The following is a 21972-nucleotide window of genomic DNA, read 5'->3' on the forward strand; positions in this document are numbered from 1 at the left end:
TGCTTTTGTGTATCTTGAAGTGGTAGAAGAAGATTGAAGATTCATTCTTTGGAGAAGAGATTAGAGATCCAGATTTAGCTTCATCATTTTTTGACTTTTGAGGTATAAAGTCCATAACTTTTCAAATCCTTGTATAGATCTTCTTTTGGGCTTGTTTATGGCTATTTTGGTTGGTCCTTGTGAGCTAAGGTCGTTTTAGAAGCTTAACCTTTTAAATCTGGACATGTTAGGGGTCCCTTATGCATAAAAATGAAAACTTTATGGAGTGTATGGACTCATGCATGTGTTAACACCCTTTGTTAAGCTCTTTTGAGCTCTAGAGCCCCATTAAGCCATGCAAGCATGTAAAGTTGCCAACTTTACGTGATAAATCATTTTTTGAGACAAGATCTGAGAGTATGGAGTAAGGGCTGAATGGATTAAGTGCTTATTGATGTGGGGTGGTCAACTAGGGAGTACGTTGGGCGTACAAGTTGGTATGTTGCGCGTACTTGCCCCAGAGCGTGTACGCTGAGCGTACAAGCTGAGTACGCCCCGCATACTCAGCAGGTGGGCTTTAGATTTGGGCTTCTCGGTTTTGGGCCATGTGTGGACCTTCAGAGTTTAGGGACTTGTTGGGCCATCATATTTCTAGTTTGGATTCTTTTGGTTGAAGGCCCATGAAGGGGTTTAGGCTTAATTTGGAAGATTGGGCCATAATTGGGCTTTAGGTGACCATTTTTGGAATTGGGCCTTTTTGAGTAGTTGGTTTGGGCTTTGGCCTTGGGCCAAGTTAGGTAAAGGGTAAAATGGTCTTTTACCTTAGTTTAGACTCTTTGTGTGAAATGAGATCTAATTATTAATTGGATGTTATTTTATGATGATAGCGCGGGGATTTTCGGACCAATAGCCAGAGATTTATCTGTGAGATTTAACAGTCTGAGATGAGTCTTCCTCACCATGGTTAGTGGGTCGAAAGTGATGGGTTTTGAGCATTCTAACACTCCTATGGTGTACATGCAACCCTAGAAACCTTGGATCTATGTTTGACTAAGATACATGCAAATAATTATTTTTTCCAAGGTTCTTATCCTATCTAGCATGGCATAGGGAACTTGAATCAAATAAAGCTAGTAGAATCACTTACCTTGTAGTTGTAGTTGATTGCTTGGAGTTTGAGAGCCTAGCACCAATAGTGTGGATGCCTCAAATGGAAATCACAAATCACCATAAACTTTGGAACCTTGAGAGAATAGTCACAACCTTCTTGAAATCGGCCTTCTTAGTATACTCACCACAACTAGTGTGATTTCAAGAACCAAAGCCTCCTTTATATAGTGTGGTGGATTAGGGTTATATCCATGTAAACCCTAATACCCATGTCTTTTCATTTCCATGAGATCCATGGGTTAAAGCTCCATGGAGTATCCATGGACTTTCCATGCAAGCCTAGTCCATTCCAAATAAGCAATAGCCCACACTATATAAATACAAGAGCCCATATTTAATTAGTCATACTTTTGATCACTAAATTAATTATTGATCAACACTAATTAAATAATATGATTTTATATTAATATATTAGAACTTATAATATATTAATAAATCATAACTTATACTATTCTCAAAAGATTATCCATAATTTGTTCGGGTGAAATGCAACCCAAATGGACCATGCCGGGTCGGGTCAAGTACATACCAAATATAGTTATGGACTTAGACACTATATCCAACAGTCTCCCACTTGGATAAGTCTAATAACTATAGTTGCAAGTATGACTTCAGGAACCGATCAACAATCATAGCTCTTTAAACTCTGTTGAACTATGAAGCGCCATTTTAAATAAGTGATCATATAATCCTCTGTTCTAGATATCAGTCGGACAAATACATGGAACATGGTCTTGATTATTGTCCAACATTTGTTTCCCGATTTCTGATTTGTTTGACATAGAACTTAACTGAACACATCAATTTAGTTCTGACCGGGCCCGATACATAGGTCAAAACAAAATCATCGAGGGGCCCAGGTATCGCTTCTAATCCTAAAAGGAACAGATAAACTTTGACTCATATTTTTGCTCTACTACTTGTTAAATTACACACAAAAGCACGATTTATAACATCGAGTTACCAATGCATTTTCGTGCGATCAATGCATAATCAAATCATAGGCAACAAATCATATCTCTAGGTTTGAAGACTTATATGATATTACCGTCTCACGATCACTCAAGATAAATTCCATGAAGTGATACAAGTGAGCGTGGGTTTAATCCAATACTCAGAACTTATGAGCACTCATGAGTGTTGTAGCCCCGCTTTGTCTAACACCTTAGACCTCTACAAGCCAACCCATGACAGTCTTGATTCATATCTACTTCCAACATATGACCGACTGTGGAGAGTTTGAACAATATGATATAAACCATAACATAATTATTCTGGAAGCCAAAACATGCAAAAAGAAATAATAGTAAACGATTGACAAGAGATAGCAACACTTCACTCATAAATAACAGCTTTTATTTATCATCAAACGTCAATTACATTTTACAAATTTCAAAATTATCTAACTACTAAAACTAATATCATCCTTCAGCCCAATGCTTCGAGCATGTTGGTGATGCTTAACCCGAGTCAATCCCTTCGTTAGGGGATCTGCTAGGTTCTCATCTGATGATACCCTCTTTGCCACGAGGATTCCTTTTTCTATTCGATGTATGATGAAGTGATATTTTCTGTCAATGTGTCTGGATATCCCATGATCTCTTGGTTCCTTGGCTAAGGCAACCGCACTATTGCTGTCACAAAAAATCTTCATTGGCTCCTTTATAGCTGGTACAAATCCAAGGTCTCCGACGAAGTTCTTTAGCCATATAGCCTCCTTTGTTGCCTCGCTTACTGCTATATACTCTGATTCACAAGTGGAATCAGCCACTGTCTCCTGCTTGGAAATTTTCCAAGTAATTTCCCCTCCGTTTAGGGTAAAGATCCCGCCCGACTAAGAGCGGAAATTATCCCTGTCAGTCTGAAAGCTAGCATCACTATACCCTACAACTCTCAAGTCACCACTCCCACCAAGGGTAAGGACCAAGTCCTTAGTCCTTCGCAGGTACTTGAAAATATTCTTTACCGCTGTCCAGTGAGCCTTTCCAGGATTCCCCTAATATCTGCTAACCATGCTCAAAGCAAAGGCAACATCAGGGCGAGTACAAGTCATAGCATACATGATCGAGCCTACAGCAGAAGCGTAGGGTACTTGACTCATCTCAGCTATCTCAGCCTCTGTACTCGGAATTTGAGTTTTACTCAGTCTGGCATTACACTGGATAGGTAACTCACCTTTCTTGGAGTTATGCATGTTGAATCTTTTCAACACTTTGTCTACATAGGTGCTTTGACTAAGTCCAATTAGTCTTTTACTCCTGTTTCTAAAAATCCTTATCCCTAGGATATAGGCAGCTTCTCCAAGGTCCTTCATAGAGAAACACTTCCCAAGCCATGACTTTACTTCCTGCAGGGTTGGGATGTCATTTCCTATGAGTAATATGTCATCCATATATAGTACCAAAAAGCTGACTATACTCCCACTAGCCTTGACATAGACACAAGATTCATCTTCACTCCTTGAAAAGCCAAATTCTTTGACTTTCTCATCGAAGCAAAGATTCCATCTATGAGGTGCCTTTTTCAATCCATAAATGGATCTCTCGAGCTTACACACTCTATTAGGGTACTATGTACTGACAAAACCCTCTGGCTGAACCATGTAAACATCTTTATCCAACTTTCCATTAAGGAAAGAGGTTTTGACATCCATTTTCCATATTTCATAGTCATGAAATGCAGCAATGGCTAATAGAACCCTAATAGACTTAATCTTGGCCACTGGTGAAAAGGTCTCATCATAATCAACTCCCGGAGTTTGAGAATAACCGTTTGCAACCAGTCGTGCCTTATAAGTGTGTACATTACCATCCATGTCGGTCTTCTTCTTGAAGATCCATTTGCACCCAACTATCTTACGATCAGGTACATTGTCAGCCAAGTTCCACACTTGATTGTCATACATGGACTGTATCTCGGTATCCATAGCCTCTTTCCATTTAGCAGCCTCAGGGCCTGCCATGGCTTCCGTGTAGCTGTTAGGCTCATCCAGATTTACCAGTGTGTTATCACTGATAAGTGTTTCACCTTCTGCAGTAATATGGAAACCATAATAATGCTCAGGTGCATTCCTAACTCTGGTGGAACGCCTCAGAGGTATAGATTCTTCAGTCGGCTCAACAGGAGTTTCCTCCTCAGGTTGAGGGCTAGGGTTTGAGGTTCCTTCAGCACTTGACTCTTGAATTTCCTCAAGGTCAATTTGCCTCCCACTGTCTCCTTAGCTTATGAATTCTCTCTCTCTCTCTCTCTCTCTCTCTCTCTCTCTCTCTCTTTCTCTCTCTCGAAAGAATCCTCTTCTTGCTACAAAGACCACATTATCATTGGGTCTGTAGAAGATGTAACCAAAGGATTTTTGTGGGTAGCCAATGAAAATACACCTTTCACTTCGGGGTTCGAACTTATCATGAGTCTCGCATTTCACGAAAGCCTCGCAACCCCAAATCTTGATGTGGTCTAGATTGGGAACTTTTCCAGTCCACACCTCGTAAAGTGTTTTGGCAACCTTCTTTGTAAGGACTAGATTAAGGATATGGGCGGCAGTCTCTAAGGCATACCCCCAAAATGAGATTGGTAGCGAAGCTCGACTCATCATGGAACGAACCATGTCCAACAAGGTCCGATTGTTCCTCTTAGCTACACCATTCAACTGTGGTGTCCTAGGAGGTGTCAATTGTGAGACAATCCCACATTCCTTAAGATAGTCAAGGAACTCATTACTAAGATACTCACCAACACGATCGGATCGAAGCATCTTAATGTTCCTGCCCAACTGATTCTCCACTTCTTGCTTAAACTCTTTGAATTTCTCAAAGGTTTCTGACTTATGCTTTATTAAGTAGACATATCCATATCTACTAAAATCATCAGTAAAAGTCACATAGAAGTGATTGGCATCTCTTGTGGTGGTTCTGAAGGGTCCACACACATCCATGTGTATGAGATCCAACAAACCTTCACCCCTAGCATAAGTGTCGGTAAAAGGAGACTTTGTCATTTTACCAAGCAAACAAGATTCATACTATCATCTGACTTTAGGTCAAATGACTCCAAAAATCCATCCTTTTGGAGTTGGCCTATGCGTTTCTTGCTTACATGTCCAAGATGACAATGCCATAAAGATGCTTTATCTAAGCTAGTGGAAGAGTCAATACACAATACATTATTTCCTAGATTATCTACAACAGATACAGTTTCATACACACCATCACAAGGTAATGCTTTAAAATAAAGAACATTATTAAAGAAAGCATCAATACTACCATTATTATTATCAAAATAAAAGGTAAAACCTTGTTTATTCAATGCATGAAAGGAAATAACATTTCTTGCCATTTCTGGTGATATGTGCATATTTAGCCCTTTATTTAATATTGATTTTTATCATTTATTAGCTATTTATTTGCATATTATGGACAAAAGATACTTAAAAGTGTTTGAATTGTGTTTTTAGTTCAAAAGGAATGCTCGGAAGCAAAAAGATGCAAGAGTAAACATCGGGAAGTTTTGGAATGATCAAAAGAAGAAAAGACTAAAAAAATGGAAGGAACTCGGCGAGTCTGGCATCGGCTCGACGAGTCGCTACGAAGATTCGCGAAGCTAAGGAATCCTTAACTTGCCGTACACGGGGATTAAGTGACGGACTCGACGAGTCGGCCATGGACTTGGCGAGTCGGGTCGAATCTATAAATACGGTTTCTCAAATCGATACAAAAAAAATTCATAGAACCCATGGGGAGAAAAGCTGCGAACAAAAGTCAGAGAAGACCTAGAGAACGAAGATCCAACCCAAAATTCGATTCCGAAGGAGATTAGAGGCAATTTTCATTATTCTTAATTCAATCTATTGTTTTTTTCATCATGTATAGACATATAGATTTCGTTTTTATGCTTTCAATTGCCTCAATCATGAGCTAAAACCTCTTAACTTCTGTTTGGGGAGACAATGTTGAGACTATGGTTTGATTTATGGTAGGATTAGTTTAATATTGGTGATTTTGTTAATTTAAGCTTGTTAAGGAACCTTTTGTGTGAATGATAACTATTTTTCTATTAATGGGAAGATAATTAAGTTGCATGAACATCTCTTAATTATTTACCTCGTATAATTTATGTGAACACTTTATTATATGACTAGGATTAGCGAATGTGAAACAAGAATTAATAAGAAAATAGGTAAATTTACGTGTGAGCTTGGGTGATGACCATCAACAAGAGGTTAACTAAAGGACCAAATAAGTTAACCATTACAAGTCTTAATTAACCCGAATAAATAACCTAGGGAATTAAATTAATTTAGACAATTGGCCATTGTTTGAGTTAGTTTGTTTTCTAAGGATTAGTGTAGCGAATGTGAATCTAATCACCTGAATCGGTAGCCAATAGAAGAGTTAATCCATTGCACTATTACCATAAAATCAACCATAGGATCAATTGAGTTGAACCTAAACAGAAGTCTCCTTTATTATTGAATTTAGTCGAATCTTTGCTTATCTAGTTTTCAGTTAATTAGTTTAAGTATTAGTTAGTAAGTTTCTAGTCTTGTAAAACTAGAGAAAACCCTCTCTTTTATTATTTGTTAGTTGCTATTAGATAATTTTTGTAATTAGTTTAAATTGCCATTCCTTGAGTTCGATACTCTGCTTACTAGAACTATACCACCAATAGACAGGTCCACTGCCTTTGTGTGATTAATTTGAATTTTATAAGTAGGATTAAAACTAGTCTGTTTTACACACATCAAGTTTTTGGCGCTGTTGCCGAGGAACGATTCCAACTTTGAATTGATTACTATTCTTATCGATCGTTTGTGTGAGATTTTTCTTGCACAAAGTTACTGTTTTTATTAAATTTACCATTAGGATTGAATTTTAGTTAGTAGTTTTTAGGAAATTTTGTTTAATTTTTTTTTTGCTGTTTTTGCACTCGACTCGCCGAGTCCCTTTGAACAGACTCGTCGAGTCCATCGCTGAACAGAAAAATCTCGTTATTAATTTTCTTTTGTTCTTTTTACGCGTGTATTTCTTTTTGTTTGCGGAACGTTTATGACCAGGGGACGAGGCACACCACTGATCCCACCTTTTGACGACTCGGAAGCAACACTTAGAAGAAACAAAGGCATAACAATTGGAGATCACGAAAAACTGAAGAACTCACCACTAAGGAATCTTAAATCCGTTTTCAGCAAGAAAAAGGGCAAGAAAGTCGGAGAATCCAGCACCTCTTTAGCAAGCGACGACCCAATCAAAGAGGACACCGAGTAAGAAACCGAAGGAGAAGAAGACCCTACATTCGGGCACGATTCCGATTTCGACGACGAATTAGCTATTCCCATGGCTAACATCGATGAAGTCCCCATGGGGGAATGGAAGAAGAGGATACGAGATGACACCGGCCTGGGACTTGTGCAACTCGCAATTCCATCAACTGGCACTTTTGAGCTCAAGGGTCACATACTTGCTCAACTCAAGGAGATACCCTTTTACAGAAAAGACCATGAAGATGCTTATAAACACTTGGATGAAGTCAATGATGTAGCTGATTACTTTAATGTTCCAAATGTGCCTCGCGAAACCCATCTGCTTCGTATGCTTCCAGTTACATTCAAGGGTGCTGCAAAAGATTGGCTTAAGTCACTCCCTCCCGGATCCATCACTACATGGGCTAAGATGAAAGAAGAATTCATTGACCAATTTTGCCCACCTTCAAAAATAGCCAAGTTGAAGAAAGTTATAGCCAACTTTGAACAACAACCCAGAGAGTCCCTTTATGAGGCGTGGGAGAGGTACAAAAGTATACTAAGGAATTGCCCACACCATGACCTTAATAGCCAACAAAAAGTCTCCATATTCTATGATGGAGTCAGTGTTACAACTCGACAACTCCTTGACTCGCAAGGACCCCTCACAAAGAAGGCACCCCCGTTGATCAAGGAATTGATTGAGGAGTTCTCCAAAACATTCTAGAGAATATCACAAGTAAGTAGGGGTAGTGAACACGGTTAACGATGGCATGGAGGCAATGATGGCTAAACTAGATAGTTTTGATAGGAAGATGACAAAGATGGATCAAACAATCCATGCTATTTGGGTGGGTTGTGAAAATTGCAATGGACCTCACCTTACGAGAGATTGCAACTTGGACGAGAATGGAAATAAAAAGGCGCAAGTATGCTATTCAATTGGCGACAGATTTGATGACAATTGGCGGAAACCGAAGAAGGAATGGCTCCCGTATGAAGAATACAAAAAGGCAAAGGAGGAGAAGTTCAAACAAAGAGAGAGGGGTTTATATAAAAAAGAGGAACCGGTTATTGAAAAAAGAGTTGATTTGGAGGAGATGTTCACAAGGTTTGTAGCAGCGTCCGAGAAGAGGCACAATCAAACTGATAATGAATTGAAGGAGCAAAGAGAAATGCTTAAAGATCATCAAGCTATGATGAAAGATCAACAAATATTGCTCAGGAATCAACAAGCCTCCTTTCATAACATTGAAAAACAGATCGGTCAGCTAGCACAACAAATTAATCAAAGAACACTTGATGGACTTCCAAGCAATACCGAACAAAACCCAAAAATGGCGCATATAAATGTAATAGCCACCGATTCTGACAAAATCTTCACTCCGTTGACCTCTATCCAGAAGAACCCCAATAAGGAGTAAGCAGAAGAAACGGTTAGAGGCGTTTCAGCTAAATCCGAAACGACTCGCCGAGTCCCTCTAATGGTCTCGACAAGTCCATGGTCTGATAACAAAACTGTTGTTCCCTTACAGCCTTACAGACCATCTTTGTCATATCGAATTCGATCCATACCTGATGAAAAGGTTAAAGAGTACAAAACTTTCATGGAACATGTTAAAGCCCTTCAAGTCAACATTCCATTTGTTGAAACGATACTACAAACGCCTAAATATGTAAACTTGCTTAAGGTCTCTTTTCCGCTAGAAAAGATATGGCTAAAGTCGTTGAGTTAGTGTTAAATGAGCTACCAGAAAAGAAGGGTGATCCGGGAAGCATCTCGATTCCTTGTCAATTTGGAAACATAATTGCTACTCAGGCATTGACCGATTCGGGTGCAAGTATTAATCTAATGCCATATTCTTTCTTCAAAAAGTTAAATTTGTCGGAGCCAAAGCCTATTAATATGAAGATCCATCTAGCAGATAAGACAATCATTCGTCCAAAAGGTGTTTGTGAAGATATTCTCATAAAGGTTGACAAATTTGTATTCCCCGTGGATTTTGTAATACTTGACATGGAAGAAGACCCCAAAGGTCCAATTATTTTGGGGAGACCATTTTTGAACACCGCATGTGCATTAGTAGATGTATGCGAGTCTACAATAACATTAAGGGATGGGAGATGAATCAGCAGTGTTTAAGGCTACACAAGATTATAAGCAAGAAGAAACAAGTAAGGAAGAAGTTTCCTCTATTGATTTGGATGACGAATTACTAGTAAAAGAGTTTGCACCTGATAGGATTAAAAAGTAACTTTTAATCTATGAAGATCGATTAGATCTTGAACAAGTATATGAATATGAAACAGCAAGAACACAATATTAATAACAAGGCAGAACGCAATAATAAGAACAAACAGCTTGAATCAAACGTGTCGAATGATTAAATAAAATCCTTAGAAGAGCTCGATTAAGAACATCAACTGTAAAGGATTGGAAGATTACAAGAACGATTACTGGAAAATATTGTTCTCTTGATAAATCGCTATGTCGATAATCTCTAGAATCTTAACCTAATATGCATGCAAGCATTAACTTAAATACTATACATAAAAGGCTCTCGGTTGGACAGGCCCAAACTGGAGAATAAAAAGGCTAATCTAACGAGCCCAAAAGACGCAACATCAAAACTCTTTTCAGCCCAAAAATCTCCCCCTTTGCGTCAATTTGGAGCGAGACCTTCACTTCCTACTTGGGCCGGCGGCTGAAGCTGGAACCTTCTTCTTCACGGTACTAAACAGACACTTGGTTATGGAAAGGATGGTCTGTCTAAACCGGATGTACCAATTGATCATATCATCGAAGTACTTGATATCATCAGCCGAATTGTCTTTACACCGCTTGACGATTGATAGGACGTGCTCCAAGCAAGTTGTGGTGTAAAGATGTTTGTCAGCTAAAGCGAAGAGACATTTCTGTCCTTCGGCTCTAGTGAACATCACAGAGTTTCGCCTCGAATCTATCTTGCCCATTTGCATTTGATTTAGATCAGTGGTCGATCCCACAGGTTTGACTTTCGGTTTCTTCTTAAAAACTGTGGCAACCTCCTGATCCATTAGGGCCACCTCCATGATATAGCATGCCAGCATCCTTTTGACATGGTCTAAGAGGGGACCATATTCGGCTTCGTTTGTCAGCAGGATATTGTACAAGACTATCCAATCATGAGGGTTCAGATTGGGCAGATCCGCCAGGGTGATCATGTGAGCAGTTCTTGCAGATCCTCGGATGAGCTTGAACTTTACGTTAGTGAATCTCCCCACGGCATAAGGCTTCATCACCCGAACATTGACAATCTTCTGGGCGCTCCATGTAAGGTATTGAGGGCGAGCGGCCTCCAGGTAGAAGTCAATGAGCTCCCTGTCAAGCTCATCGTTCGGATGCGGGACTTCAAAGATGTTGGAGAAGGCGTGGAAGATGAACGCCTTTCGAGTCAGTGGCATATCGAACTGCGAATCGATGGTGTTGTTGCAGTCGAACGATATCACCGGCTCGAGCCATAGTATGCTTGGAGTCTCTATGGCCTCTTTTATCAAACGATCCCTGGTCCAGGCAGGGAAGAGCAACTTTCGGCTCTCAAGGAGATCGTTGGCTTCTTTTTGTTTACGTTCGGCTTCTTCAGCTTCACATGCCACACGACTGACATCGTCATCAGTATTGCGACTGTTCTTTCTCTTTAACATGTCCGCAATAGTCTCCTTGTCTTCATCTTCATCTTCATCTTCTGCTATGTGTTTACCCTTGTTCTTCACACCCGAACCCGAGGCATAACCAGTTGGGGGTGGTTCGGTAGTGTGAGTAGCTTTGGAGGACGGAGGTGGTTTCGATCCTTTCTTCTCTTCTCCCCCTTGTTTCGGAATGGACACGAAACTCGGCAGGCCTTCAATCTTGCTTAGAAGGTCCATGGCCGGGGAGAGCTTTTCAGCGAGGGTGCACCTCACCGAATGATTAAGGATGGGGTCGTATGCTTCCAGGATGTTGGAGAGAGCGGCGTGGACATCCGAAACACACGTCTTGATGACTTCCCTCTCGGATCGAAGAGCTTCCAATTGTTCTTGAGAGTTGGAAAGCTGTGTGCTCTTGACCCTTAGGGCAGTTGTTTTACTCGCCAGAACGTCCATCAGAGAGTTCTCTGCCGCAAGATCCTCTTGTAGTTTTGCCAGACGGGCATCGATCGAGGCACGGAGTGCCGAGTTGTCGTCGCTGAGGTTTTGTCGGAGGGTAGCGAACGAAGTCAACTCTGTCGAGACGAACTTGGCCAATTGTTGAACAATCGGTTCCAGAGTTGTCTTTGTGGCATTGGCGCTTTCCTGCAGAGACTTTAGCAGGTCCGAAGCGTCGGAGAATAGTTTTTCGACTTTTTCGGTCGCCGCCTCACAGGCTCGGGTGGAGGCGTCTATCGCAGCAGTGGCTGAGGCTACTGAGTCATGTTGAGCCCTGGAGAAGGCATCAACTATCCTCTGAAGGGCAGCTTCAGATAAGGATGACTGCTGGTTGGAAGAGGAGGCGAGAAGTTGATCAACCTTCTCGTTCAGCTCGCGGAGATGCTTCTTTGTCACTGGAGCATCATCCTCCTCATCACTTTGAACTTGAAACGGACTATAGTAGACCGAATCAAAGTTTAGGTGATCACCACCAAGGTATTGATCATCGCCATCGGAGGCGTCTTCTGGAGACTGAGGTGGTGGTGAAGCTGGGGGTGTTATGGGTTTGGTTGGTTCAGGTTGAGTGGGTGGGGGGTTAGTTTCGGGTGGTGGTTGTGTATGGGTTTCGGTTTGTGGAGGTTCGGTTACGGGAGGGGTTTCGGTTACAGGTGGTGTTTCGGTTGATGTGGTGAATATGGGTGGAGGGATAGGAATAGAGGTTGGGGGAATTGAGGGGTTTATGGTGGGAATGGAAATAGGGATTGTGGGTGGAGGGGAAGGAACTGGGGATTGGTGAAGTTCCATCTCCGGGGTTGGTGAGCGAGGGGGTGTGTTACCTCGCTGAGGAGATTCGTCTCCTTGGGATCCCTCAGAGTCCGAACTCCTACCTTCGGATTCACTGGAGGAGGAGGGAAGGACGAGCTTTCGCTTTGGTTGGGTCTTCCTCCTTTTCGGTTGTGGAGAAGAAGCAGCCTTCGGTTGTTTGCGCTTCTTGGGAGTAGGTTTTGGGGCTTTGGATGGTTTCTTCCCCTTGTCTGCCTTCTTACCCCTGGCCACCGGTTTGTCGGCATCATGAATCGATCGCAACATGTCCGGTGTCAGTTCCCTCGGACCAGATGGCCCTAACTCCTTGATCGCCTTGATCATACTGCTGTCTGAAGGCACACTTCCATACATAGTCTCCGGGATGGAGCCGATGAAGGAGAATTTTGATGCATCCGAGACGATGATCTTCTTGGTATGGAACGTACCAATAGAAGACATCGGTGCACCGTCAGCAGTTGGGACATCAAACCTGTCCATAGCCCATCTTGTGATCAAGATCCAGAACCGGGCTAGTGACACCTCGGAGTGTCGGGAAGAGGAAGAGAGGCCCTGAATCAGTTGTTGCCAAAGGACAAAACCATAGTCCAGATTGATCCCGTTGTACACCGCATACATAATCGACAGGAAAAGACGACTGGCCCCGTCCGATCCTGAGCTCCGTTTTGACAGTCCCTTGAAGAGAACTGTAAATAACCCATTCCACTGGGGCGGTAGGCATGACTTCTTGAATCTGGCGACGGAGGTGAGAACTTCCGTGTAGCCCATGTTGTAGAACATGTTGTAGAGCATACCAACCGGAATCGTCTCCGGGTGAACACGCGATGGGTCAGCAGCAAACCCAAGCATGGTGCAGAAGCGGGGACGAGAAATCGACGTCTTGTGTTCCGCCACTTCGAAAAAGACCCTGTCGACGGCCTTGTCGTAATAAGCCGTTGCGTAGACCTGAGATAGGGCCACCATTGGCACCGTTTCAATCCGTGACAGTGCCGGAGCAAGCTGGGAGTATTTGAGACACTCGATGACCGGCGACATGTAGGGATCATATGCCAGTGGGTTCAGATCAATCACGAGGCATTGCTGAGGACGGATTGGAAGAATCTGAGAAGTAGCATGGACGGAAGAGGATTCAGCCATTGTTGCAGGTTGGAGAAGAAGATAACCGGGAGAGAGTTTGGAAGTATTTTTGCTTTGGAAATTATGGGGCAGTAAAGAGGTAAAAGGTGGTGTTGATGGGTTTTTATAGTAGGTGATAGGAGAGAGAAAGATCGATTCAAATCTCTTGTGGAAATACGAAACGGGTGGTTTTGGAGTGACTGATTGGTGACAGTTGGGACGTGCGATGATCACGTAGGAGAGAGAGTGTTAGATTCCTAGGATCACGCCGCCCAATAAGCGCCGGTTCAGAGAGAGGAACCGTTTCCATTTCCACACGCGCCATTAATGCCAGATGGATGACGCTTCAATACTGCACACGCGTCCAAAAGTGTCAGAAAAAAAAAGCGCGGCCGCTTCAAATTCACGCGCCCTCCTTTTGTACCGTCGTTTGAATTTCTATCCTTTGAACTTCCGCTGCGTCAGCAACTTTTTGTCTTTTCCCCTTTTTTAATCAGCTGTATTCAATTTAGGACCCACGTGGCTAATTTTTGGCCACAACTTCATTAGTAATCCCTCAGTAATAAACCAGCCTGTAAAACAATTAGTAACGAAATTTTTGAAAATCTAGGATTTTCGTGCAAAGAGTGTAAAAGATAAAGAAATAAAGCAACTCTTTTTAGGATTATCTGTGATGTCAATTATGACACGAAACTGATGATCCCGGGCACGAATCTCTTCCTTCAAGATCAAGAGAGACCTCAAAGTGTTAGTGTGGAATCCCGTTGAATTACGATCAAACATTTATTAATAAATGTTGAAAGACTTCTTTTAATAAGGCTAAGTAAGGGTGGTTTCGCTTTGAGTCAACAATTCAATTCTTGATATAAGAACGAATGTGAACAAAGTACTTGTGAGACCGGTGTAGTCTGTTGAACAAGTAGGTTAGAGTTGATTTTTAAGTGACTTAGATAAGTATAAAATCTCAGATAAAAAAAATTATAACTGGATCCCATGGGAAGAAATGTTATGGTGTGTAACAATTTCATTGGAATCAGAAAAAAATTGAGATTTCATGAAGGTACATTCGTCAATTCATTGGTGAAAACTTGATCAAATTAATTTGTCACCGTCAATTCTTTGGTGTTGAATTTTGGGTTTCACTCAGCTCGTAGTGGCACGAAACTAAGATCATAAACACAGATGTTGTGTAACCATAAACCTCAGTGGTAGTTTCTGAGAGTCTCAAGGGTTACAGGGATGAAACGAATGTTATGGAGAAGTGTAATGGGGATGGTGAAAGAAGACATAGTACCTCTGCTGCGAAAGAAAGGACCAAGCAGGAGACTCTTAACTCATGTGAGAAGAGTGTGAGGTAGCTCACGATTAGAATAAATAAGTTAGCCTTATTGGGAAGACAAGGTTTGTGTATACCAGGTCGTGAAGGCAATTATTCAAAATCTTATGAGGCTTGGGACACATACAGCAGCATGCTTCTAGGGACACTTAAGTAATTTATCAAATATATCCTCATGAACAAACGAACACAAAAAGAAAAATGAAAGAAAATATTTTTGGAGTTTTTGAAATTTATATAAAAAAAAATAAAAATAAATAATAAATAAAAAAAATTAAAAATAAGACCTAAAAAAAAATTATAAAAGAGTAAAAAAATAAAAAAAAAACTTGGAAAAAGATTGAAAAACCGAACCCGAGCGTTCGGTTGGTTTCGGTTCAGGAATATTTTGAAAAACCGAACCCGAACCTTCGGTTGGTTTCGGTTCTACAAAATGTTGAAAAACTGAACCCGAACCTTCGGTTGGTTTCGGTTCCACAAAATTTTGAAAAACCGAACCCGACCCTTCGGTTGGTTCCGGTTTTGGAAAATTTTGATAAACTAAGAAAGTTAGATACAAAATAAATACTTTAAATATAGAGAAAACCAAAATGGTACAAGAAATATACAACATAGAAAGACTACCTTTGAGGTGATGAGCGAGTCAGATGATTGAACCTAACCCGAACGTTCTGTTGGTTTCGCTTCTTACTGTGGAGTTTGAGAGGTAGTGTGAGGAACTGACTCTGATTCCATCATACCTAGCCCTTGCAAAATTTTATTGAATGATGCTTCAGGAAGAGCTTTGGTGAAGACATCAGCCAGTTGATCAGTGGTTCTTACGAAGTGAACTTCGGCATTTCCATCTTCCACATGATCTTTGATGAAGTGATACCTCAGTGCTATGTGTTTGGTTTTAGAGTGTTGCACTGGGTTATGACAGATCCTAATTGCACTTTCAGAGTCACAATATAGTGGGATATTCTTCATATTGAGTCCATAGTCTCGAAGTTGACTTTGGATCCAAATCACTTGTGATGTGCAGGATGCAGCGGCAATGTATTCCGCTTCAGCAGTAGACAACGACACACATGTTTGTTTCTTGGATTGCCAGCTGACCAACTTCCCATCAAGAAATTGACAGCCACCAGTTGTGCTTTTGCGGTCGAGTCCACATCCTCCAAGGTCAGCATCAGAATAGGCTTGAACGAAGAAGCCTGAATTGGATGGATACCATAGACCTAAGGAGGCGGTTCGCTTGAGATAGCGTAGGATGTTCTTCACTGCCAGCATGTGAGGTTCGCGTGGGTTAGCCTGAAATCGAGCACAATAACACACAGAAAACATGATATCAGGCCTGCTAGCAGTTAGATACATCAATGAGCCTATCATTTGACGATAGAGCGTGATGTCAACAGCCGGTTTATCTAGTGAAGGGGTCAGCTTGGTGCCGAATGCCATTGGGACTTTGATTTTTGAGTCTCCCATCATTCCAAACTTCGCTAGGAGAGTCTTTGTGTAAGCTTCCTGATTGATAAAGATGCCTTCGGGTCCCTGTCTTATGTTTAAACCAAGGAAAAAGTTAATAAGACCCATTGAACTCATTTCAAACTTAGTCTCCATCAGCTTTCTGAATTCAGCTGTTAAGCTGGGATTCGTGGAGCCAAAGATGATGTCATCGACATAAATTTGAACTATCATAAGGTGGTTACCTTCCTTTTTGCGAAAGAAGGTTGGGTCAACCGAACCTTGTTTAAATTTGGACATCTTTAAAAATTTTGTAAGCGTTTCATACCAGGCTCTCGGAGCTTGTTTGAGGCCGTACACAGCTTTATCCAGAATGTAGCAATGATTTGGATGCTTTTCATTCACGAACCCAGGAGGTTGCTCCACATACACAGTTTCTTCAAGTTCTCCATTGAGAAACGCACACTTGACGTCCATTTGGAAAACCTCAAAGTTTTTGTGAGCAGCATAGGCCAGAAATATTCTAACCGATTCTAGCCTAGCTACTGGAGCGAACGTCTCTTCGTAATCTATCCCTTCCTCCTGACAGTATCCCTTGACAACCAGACGAGCCTTGTTCCTTATGACATTACCTTCCTTGTCCATTTTATTTCTAAAAACCCATTTAAGACCAACAACCGAAGCATCTGAAGGCGTTGGAATGAGGCGCCAGACTTTGTTCCTTTCAAACTCGTTCAGTTCGTCTTGCATTGCTTGAACCCAATCAGAGTGATCGAGGGCAGTATTCACTGTCTTCGGTTCAACTTTTGATACGAATGAGTTAAACATACAAAACTCTACCTTTGAGAATAAAGATGTCTGTTTTGCCTTCAGTTGAGATCGGGTCAGAACCTTTTCAGATACATCACCAACTACTTGAGAGATGGGATGATCTCTGGTCCATTTGGTAAGAGGAGGGTAATTTGGATCGAAGGTTGGATCTAGTTCAGCGTTGATCATCTCTTCGGGCTCAGATTGGCTATCGTCATCAAGCGTCATATCATCATGCTCCCCCTCAAATAATGAGTCTTGAGAAACATGAGGCTCAGGATTTTGTTGTGGTGCTGGATTTTCAGATGTTGAAGCACCTTCGTTTGTAGAGGGATCTTCGGTTGGAGAGGTACCTTCGGTTATTAAAGGACCTTCGGTTGAAGTAGTAGAGCTTGGCTCCCCCTGGACTTGTGAGCTTGGCTCCCCCTCGACTTGAGTACTTGGCTCCCCCTCAACTGAAGCATTGTTGGTTGGAGATTCATCAGTGGGCGATTCTCCTTCATGCATTCTTCTTGCAGCATCTTCGACCATCTGCTTCATATGATCTATTTTGTTGTCGGCTGCACCTGCTTCTGAGAGAGAAGCTTTTTCCGGTTCATCAAAGAGATCCAGAAAATTCTCGTACATGTTGGCGATTGAGACAGTAACTTGACCAGTTTGAGGAAAGATTTCCCTGGCAGTGTCATCTATGGCCTGTAGCTTCTTGACATAGCTATCGTCGAAGGTCACATAGTATGTCTCTTCAATCCTTCTTGATCGTTTGTTTAGGACCCTGTACGCCTTTGAAGTGAGTGAGTAACCCAGAAAGATTCCCTCGTCAGCTTTGACATCAAACTTGTTGCGGTGTTCTTTAGAGTTAAAGATGAAACACCTTGAGCCAAACACATGGAAAAATTTCACGTTGGGTTTTCTGTTATTTATTATCTCATATGGTGTGAGCGTGAATCGCTTATTGAGATAGGACATGTTCTGTGTATAACAAGCAGCAGAAATAGCATCAGCCCAAAAATAAAGAGGTAAGGAAGCGAAACTTAACATAGTTCGGGCAGCTTCACACAAGGATCGGTTTCGTCTTTCGACTATTCCGTTCTGTTGTGGTGTGTAGGGAGCTGAGAAATTATGACTGATTCCATTTTCTGTAAGAAACTCTTCAAACTCTTTGTTCTTGAATTCGAGACCATTGTCTCTCCTGATGTTTCGAACGACCTTTTTGAGCTGGACTTCAATTTGCTTGATAAACACCTTCAGCTTTTGAGTCGCTTCAGATTTGAGCTTTAGAAAGAACACCCATGTAAATCGTGAGAAGTCATCAACGATAACAAGAATATACTTGCTACCACCGATGCTTTCGATAGATGAAGGACCACACAAATCGATATGAAGCAATTCGAGTGGTTCAACAACTTTTGTGTTAATTATGGATGGATGACTTTGACGACTCTGCTTTCCCATTTCGCATGCAGCACACAAATGCTCTCTGTCAAACTTTAGCAGTGGAAGGCCCCTAACATGACCTCCAGTGACAAGTCGGTTGATATCTTTGAAATTGAGATGAGAGAGTCTTCGGTGCCACAACCAGCTTTCGTCGGATTGAGCTTTTGATAGCAGACATATGGCTGGGTTTCCTTTGATGGGTTTCATGTTCAGAGGAAACATTTCACCCTTTCGTTCTGACTTCAGAATCACTTTCTTTGTCTTTTTCTCTATGATTTCAGAACCTTCATCATCGAATGAAACTTTGAGACCTGTACCTCCAACAAGCTGAGATACACTGATGAGGTTGTGTTGAAGTCCTTCCACATAGGCCACCTTCCTTATGGTAAAATCACCATTAGTTATCATCCCATATCCCTTTATGGTGCCGAAAGAGTTATTTCCAAACTTAACATTGCCACCATTTGCAAGAGATCTGTATTCCCTAAGCTCCTCTTTCCTCCCAGTCATGTGACGCGAGCAGCCACTGTCGATGTACCATTCTTCGTCAAACTGCTCGTCACTTATAACCTGCAAAAATTAAGCAGATTTAGGAACCCAAAGTTTCTTGGGTCCATGTGAGTTTTTCATGGGAACAGGAATAGTAAGAGAGATGTCAACTAGATATGTTCGTTTTATTAGAGTTGTTTCATCTTTCTCTTTAATGGTGAAGACTTTTATTTTGTTAGGATTGGGTTTGTTCGCTTTGGACTCAGGTTTGGATTCATCGACCTTCTGCTTTCCGTTCTGTTCAGCAGATGGACGAGGTTTTTGAGAACCAACGGAATTAGCGTTAGAGCAAGATGGAGATGAACGAGAAGAATTAGGAAGAGAGGATTTTGATTTGGATGGAGATGTCTTCCTTGCTGATGACTCTAGGTGACCCTTTTGCTTTTGATCGTTGGTGGGGTTAACCTTTGAGTCTTGTTCTCGTCTGAATTCAGAGCCGAACCTCTGAGTTCGGTTGGAGTTGTTCTTGGAACCGAACCTTTGGTTTCGGTTGAAATCCTTTTCAGAACCGAACCTTTGCTTTCGGTTGGTATTTTCATGCGAACCGAACCTTGGCTTTCGGTTGTTGTTTTCTTGCGAACCGAACCTTGGCTTTCGGTTGTTGGAATTATCAGGCTTTCTTATGGGATTATTTTCATACTTCAGATTCTTGTCCTTGTGTGAATAGTATGCATTCTGGGAGTGCCAGAATTGTTTCCTTTCAGAAAGGTTTTTCCTGTATCTTAGGTTCCTTTCTATCTTTTTATCCCTCATCTGTTTAGGTTGATGATGAACGTTCGCTTTCGCTTTTGATGTCACCTTGGCTGGTTCCTTTTGAACTTTAGGAGTTTTTCTTTGAGCCGAGGGAGCAGAGGGAATATCTGAAGAAGATTCAGTTTCCCCTGAGGAAGTGGAAGGAGTATCTGATGAAGTTTCACTTCGAGCTGTTGGCGTTGAAGGAATGGCTTCTTTTGCTGAACGATCAACCTCTTGAGGAGTATCTTTTGTACCAGTTGTGCTTGGTTCACTGAAATTATCAGGCTTGTTCAAGGGTTCAGGTATGTATCTCCCTTTCTTCATCCAGGAGGTTCTTTCAGACAGGCCGATGGTTTCGTTTCCATTATCAATAGGAGCTTCCCAGAAATACTCATCACAGCCATCAGCATTGTCTTCGTTAACAATAGCTGTGAGTTCAGCTGTTTGATGTTCGGTTACCCCAGTGACCTTGTATACCTGATTTGGAGTGGTCCTGACCTTTTGATATACGACAGCTTTTTCTATTAATTTCGGGGACTTTTGTTGGGACAATCTAGCGAATTCCACAGAATTTTCAGAAATAAGATTTTTGTGGTTTTCAGTTTCGCTTTTAACAAATTCTGAGCAGTCAACCGTATCCTCTACAGAAATTTCACTCATGTTTTCGTCCTCGTTAAGCTCAGATGCATTTTCAACATCGATTTTATTTTCTGAGCTTACTTTGGCGTTAAGAGAGTCAAACTTTTGTATGGTTTCGGTTCTCAGTTTAAGTCTGTCATTTTCATCCAAAAGGTTTTTGAGCATGTCCTTGTGGTCTTTGGACTTAATGAAGGACTCAATTTTGTCCAGTCCAATTTTATAAGTCGGGTTGACATCATCAGACGATATCACACTCTCACAATTGTAAGCTTCGGCATCGATTTCATCCTCCTTAAATTCTAGGAAGGGCAAAATCATGCGATGGATCTTTTGGCCTATCTCACAATCCAAGTGAAGTTGAGTAATATTGGAATATAAACGTTTAGCAATTAAACAAAAAACATTTCGTTGTTTTAACAATTTCAAATTGTCTCTCTGCAAATAAATGTTTTCGTCTTTAACTTTAATTAATTCCGACTCTTTTAACTCAATCCACATTCGCCGCTCCTCACTCTTCGACGCCACCCTGCTTAATTGATCAGTCAGGTTAGAATTGGTGACTCGAGTTTGAGTTAAGCTACTATCTAAATGAGAAATTCTTGTATTAACATTTTTTAGTTCTTTCTCATATGAGGATGATGGTACTTTAGATGAAATAAAAACAGATTGTACCTTCTTTATCAGTTCATCGAGCTCATTGAACTGTTGGCTGAGTGGTTTGGCCGTAAAGCACATATCCTCCTGCACCTTCGGTCCATTGCTTCCTCCATCGGTGTTGTATCCCCTCATTTGAGACACTTCAGTCACCATGAAGCATTTTCCACCACTGCTTTCCTCCTTAGCCACATATGCCTTTCCATGAGTAGGCTTCCTCACTTCTTTGTCTTCTGAGTCAGTAGACCAAACTTCGGTGCTACCGAACTCATCGTCATTGACCGAACCCTGCACAATAAGAGCATTAATAGAAGGGTTAGCGGTAGACTTCTTCTTTCTCAACTCATCCAATCTCCTCTGCAGCACAGCTTCCTCATCATTTCCATTGTCCTTTTCAGCCATCTTCTTAAGAACACAATCCTTAGCGTAGTGGTTCTTGCCACCACAATAGAAACAGCTTACTCCGGAATCGCCATCTGCTTTCGGTTCCTTTTTGGGCTCCTCAGCTTTCGGTTCATTGTTTGCTTTTTCTGAGCTGTAACTCCCCTGCCAGTTTCTGTTTTTGTTGCTGGGGAATCTCTTCTTTATGAACCTCTTAGGATTGGATACCATCATGGCATAATCCTCAGTTGTGAGGTCATATTCTTCCAAGTTGAGCTCTTCATCCTCCACCACAGCTTTACTTTTAGATAGGAGGACCAACGAACCAAGACTGGAGACAACATTCTTCTCTTGAACCACAATCTTCTCTTGGGACTTTAGAATACCCACCAGTTTCGCCAAAGAATATGATTTAAACTGTTCATGGGCTTTGACTGTGGAAACAACTGCTCTCCATTCAGATCGCAGTCCGTTCAAGAAAGTAACCTTTTGTTCGATGAGCTTCCTTTCAATGTCGTGT

General features: G+C 41.5%; 1 protein-coding gene and 1 non-coding gene across 2 annotated transcripts; one reads left to right on the plus strand and one right to left on the minus strand.

Annotated features, from left to right (window-relative positions):
* Nucleotides 1-7862: 7862 nt before the first annotated feature.
* LOC145049049 (small nucleolar RNA R71) lies at nucleotides 7863-7969 on the minus strand. Its single transcript, XR_013683169.1, has one exon. It is a non-coding gene; the product is annotated as a small nucleolar RNA R71 (small nucleolar RNA).
* A 1129-nt stretch (nucleotides 7970-9098) lies between these two features.
* On the plus strand, nucleotides 9099-9512 carry LOC145098661 (uncharacterized). Its single transcript, XM_079036276.1, has one exon. It carries the CDS (start codon nucleotides 9099-9101, stop codon nucleotides 9510-9512), a length of 414 nt encoding a protein of 137 aa, XP_078892402.1.
* Nucleotides 9513-21972: the final 12460 nt, after the last annotated feature.

The sequence above is a fragment of the Lactuca serriola genome, chromosome 4, assembly GCF_051521515.1.
Source record: "Lactuca serriola cultivar US96UC23 chromosome 4, Lser_US96UC23_V15, whole genome shotgun sequence".
NCBI classification, from domain to species: domain Eukaryota; kingdom Viridiplantae; phylum Streptophyta; class Magnoliopsida; order Asterales; family Asteraceae; genus Lactuca; species Lactuca serriola.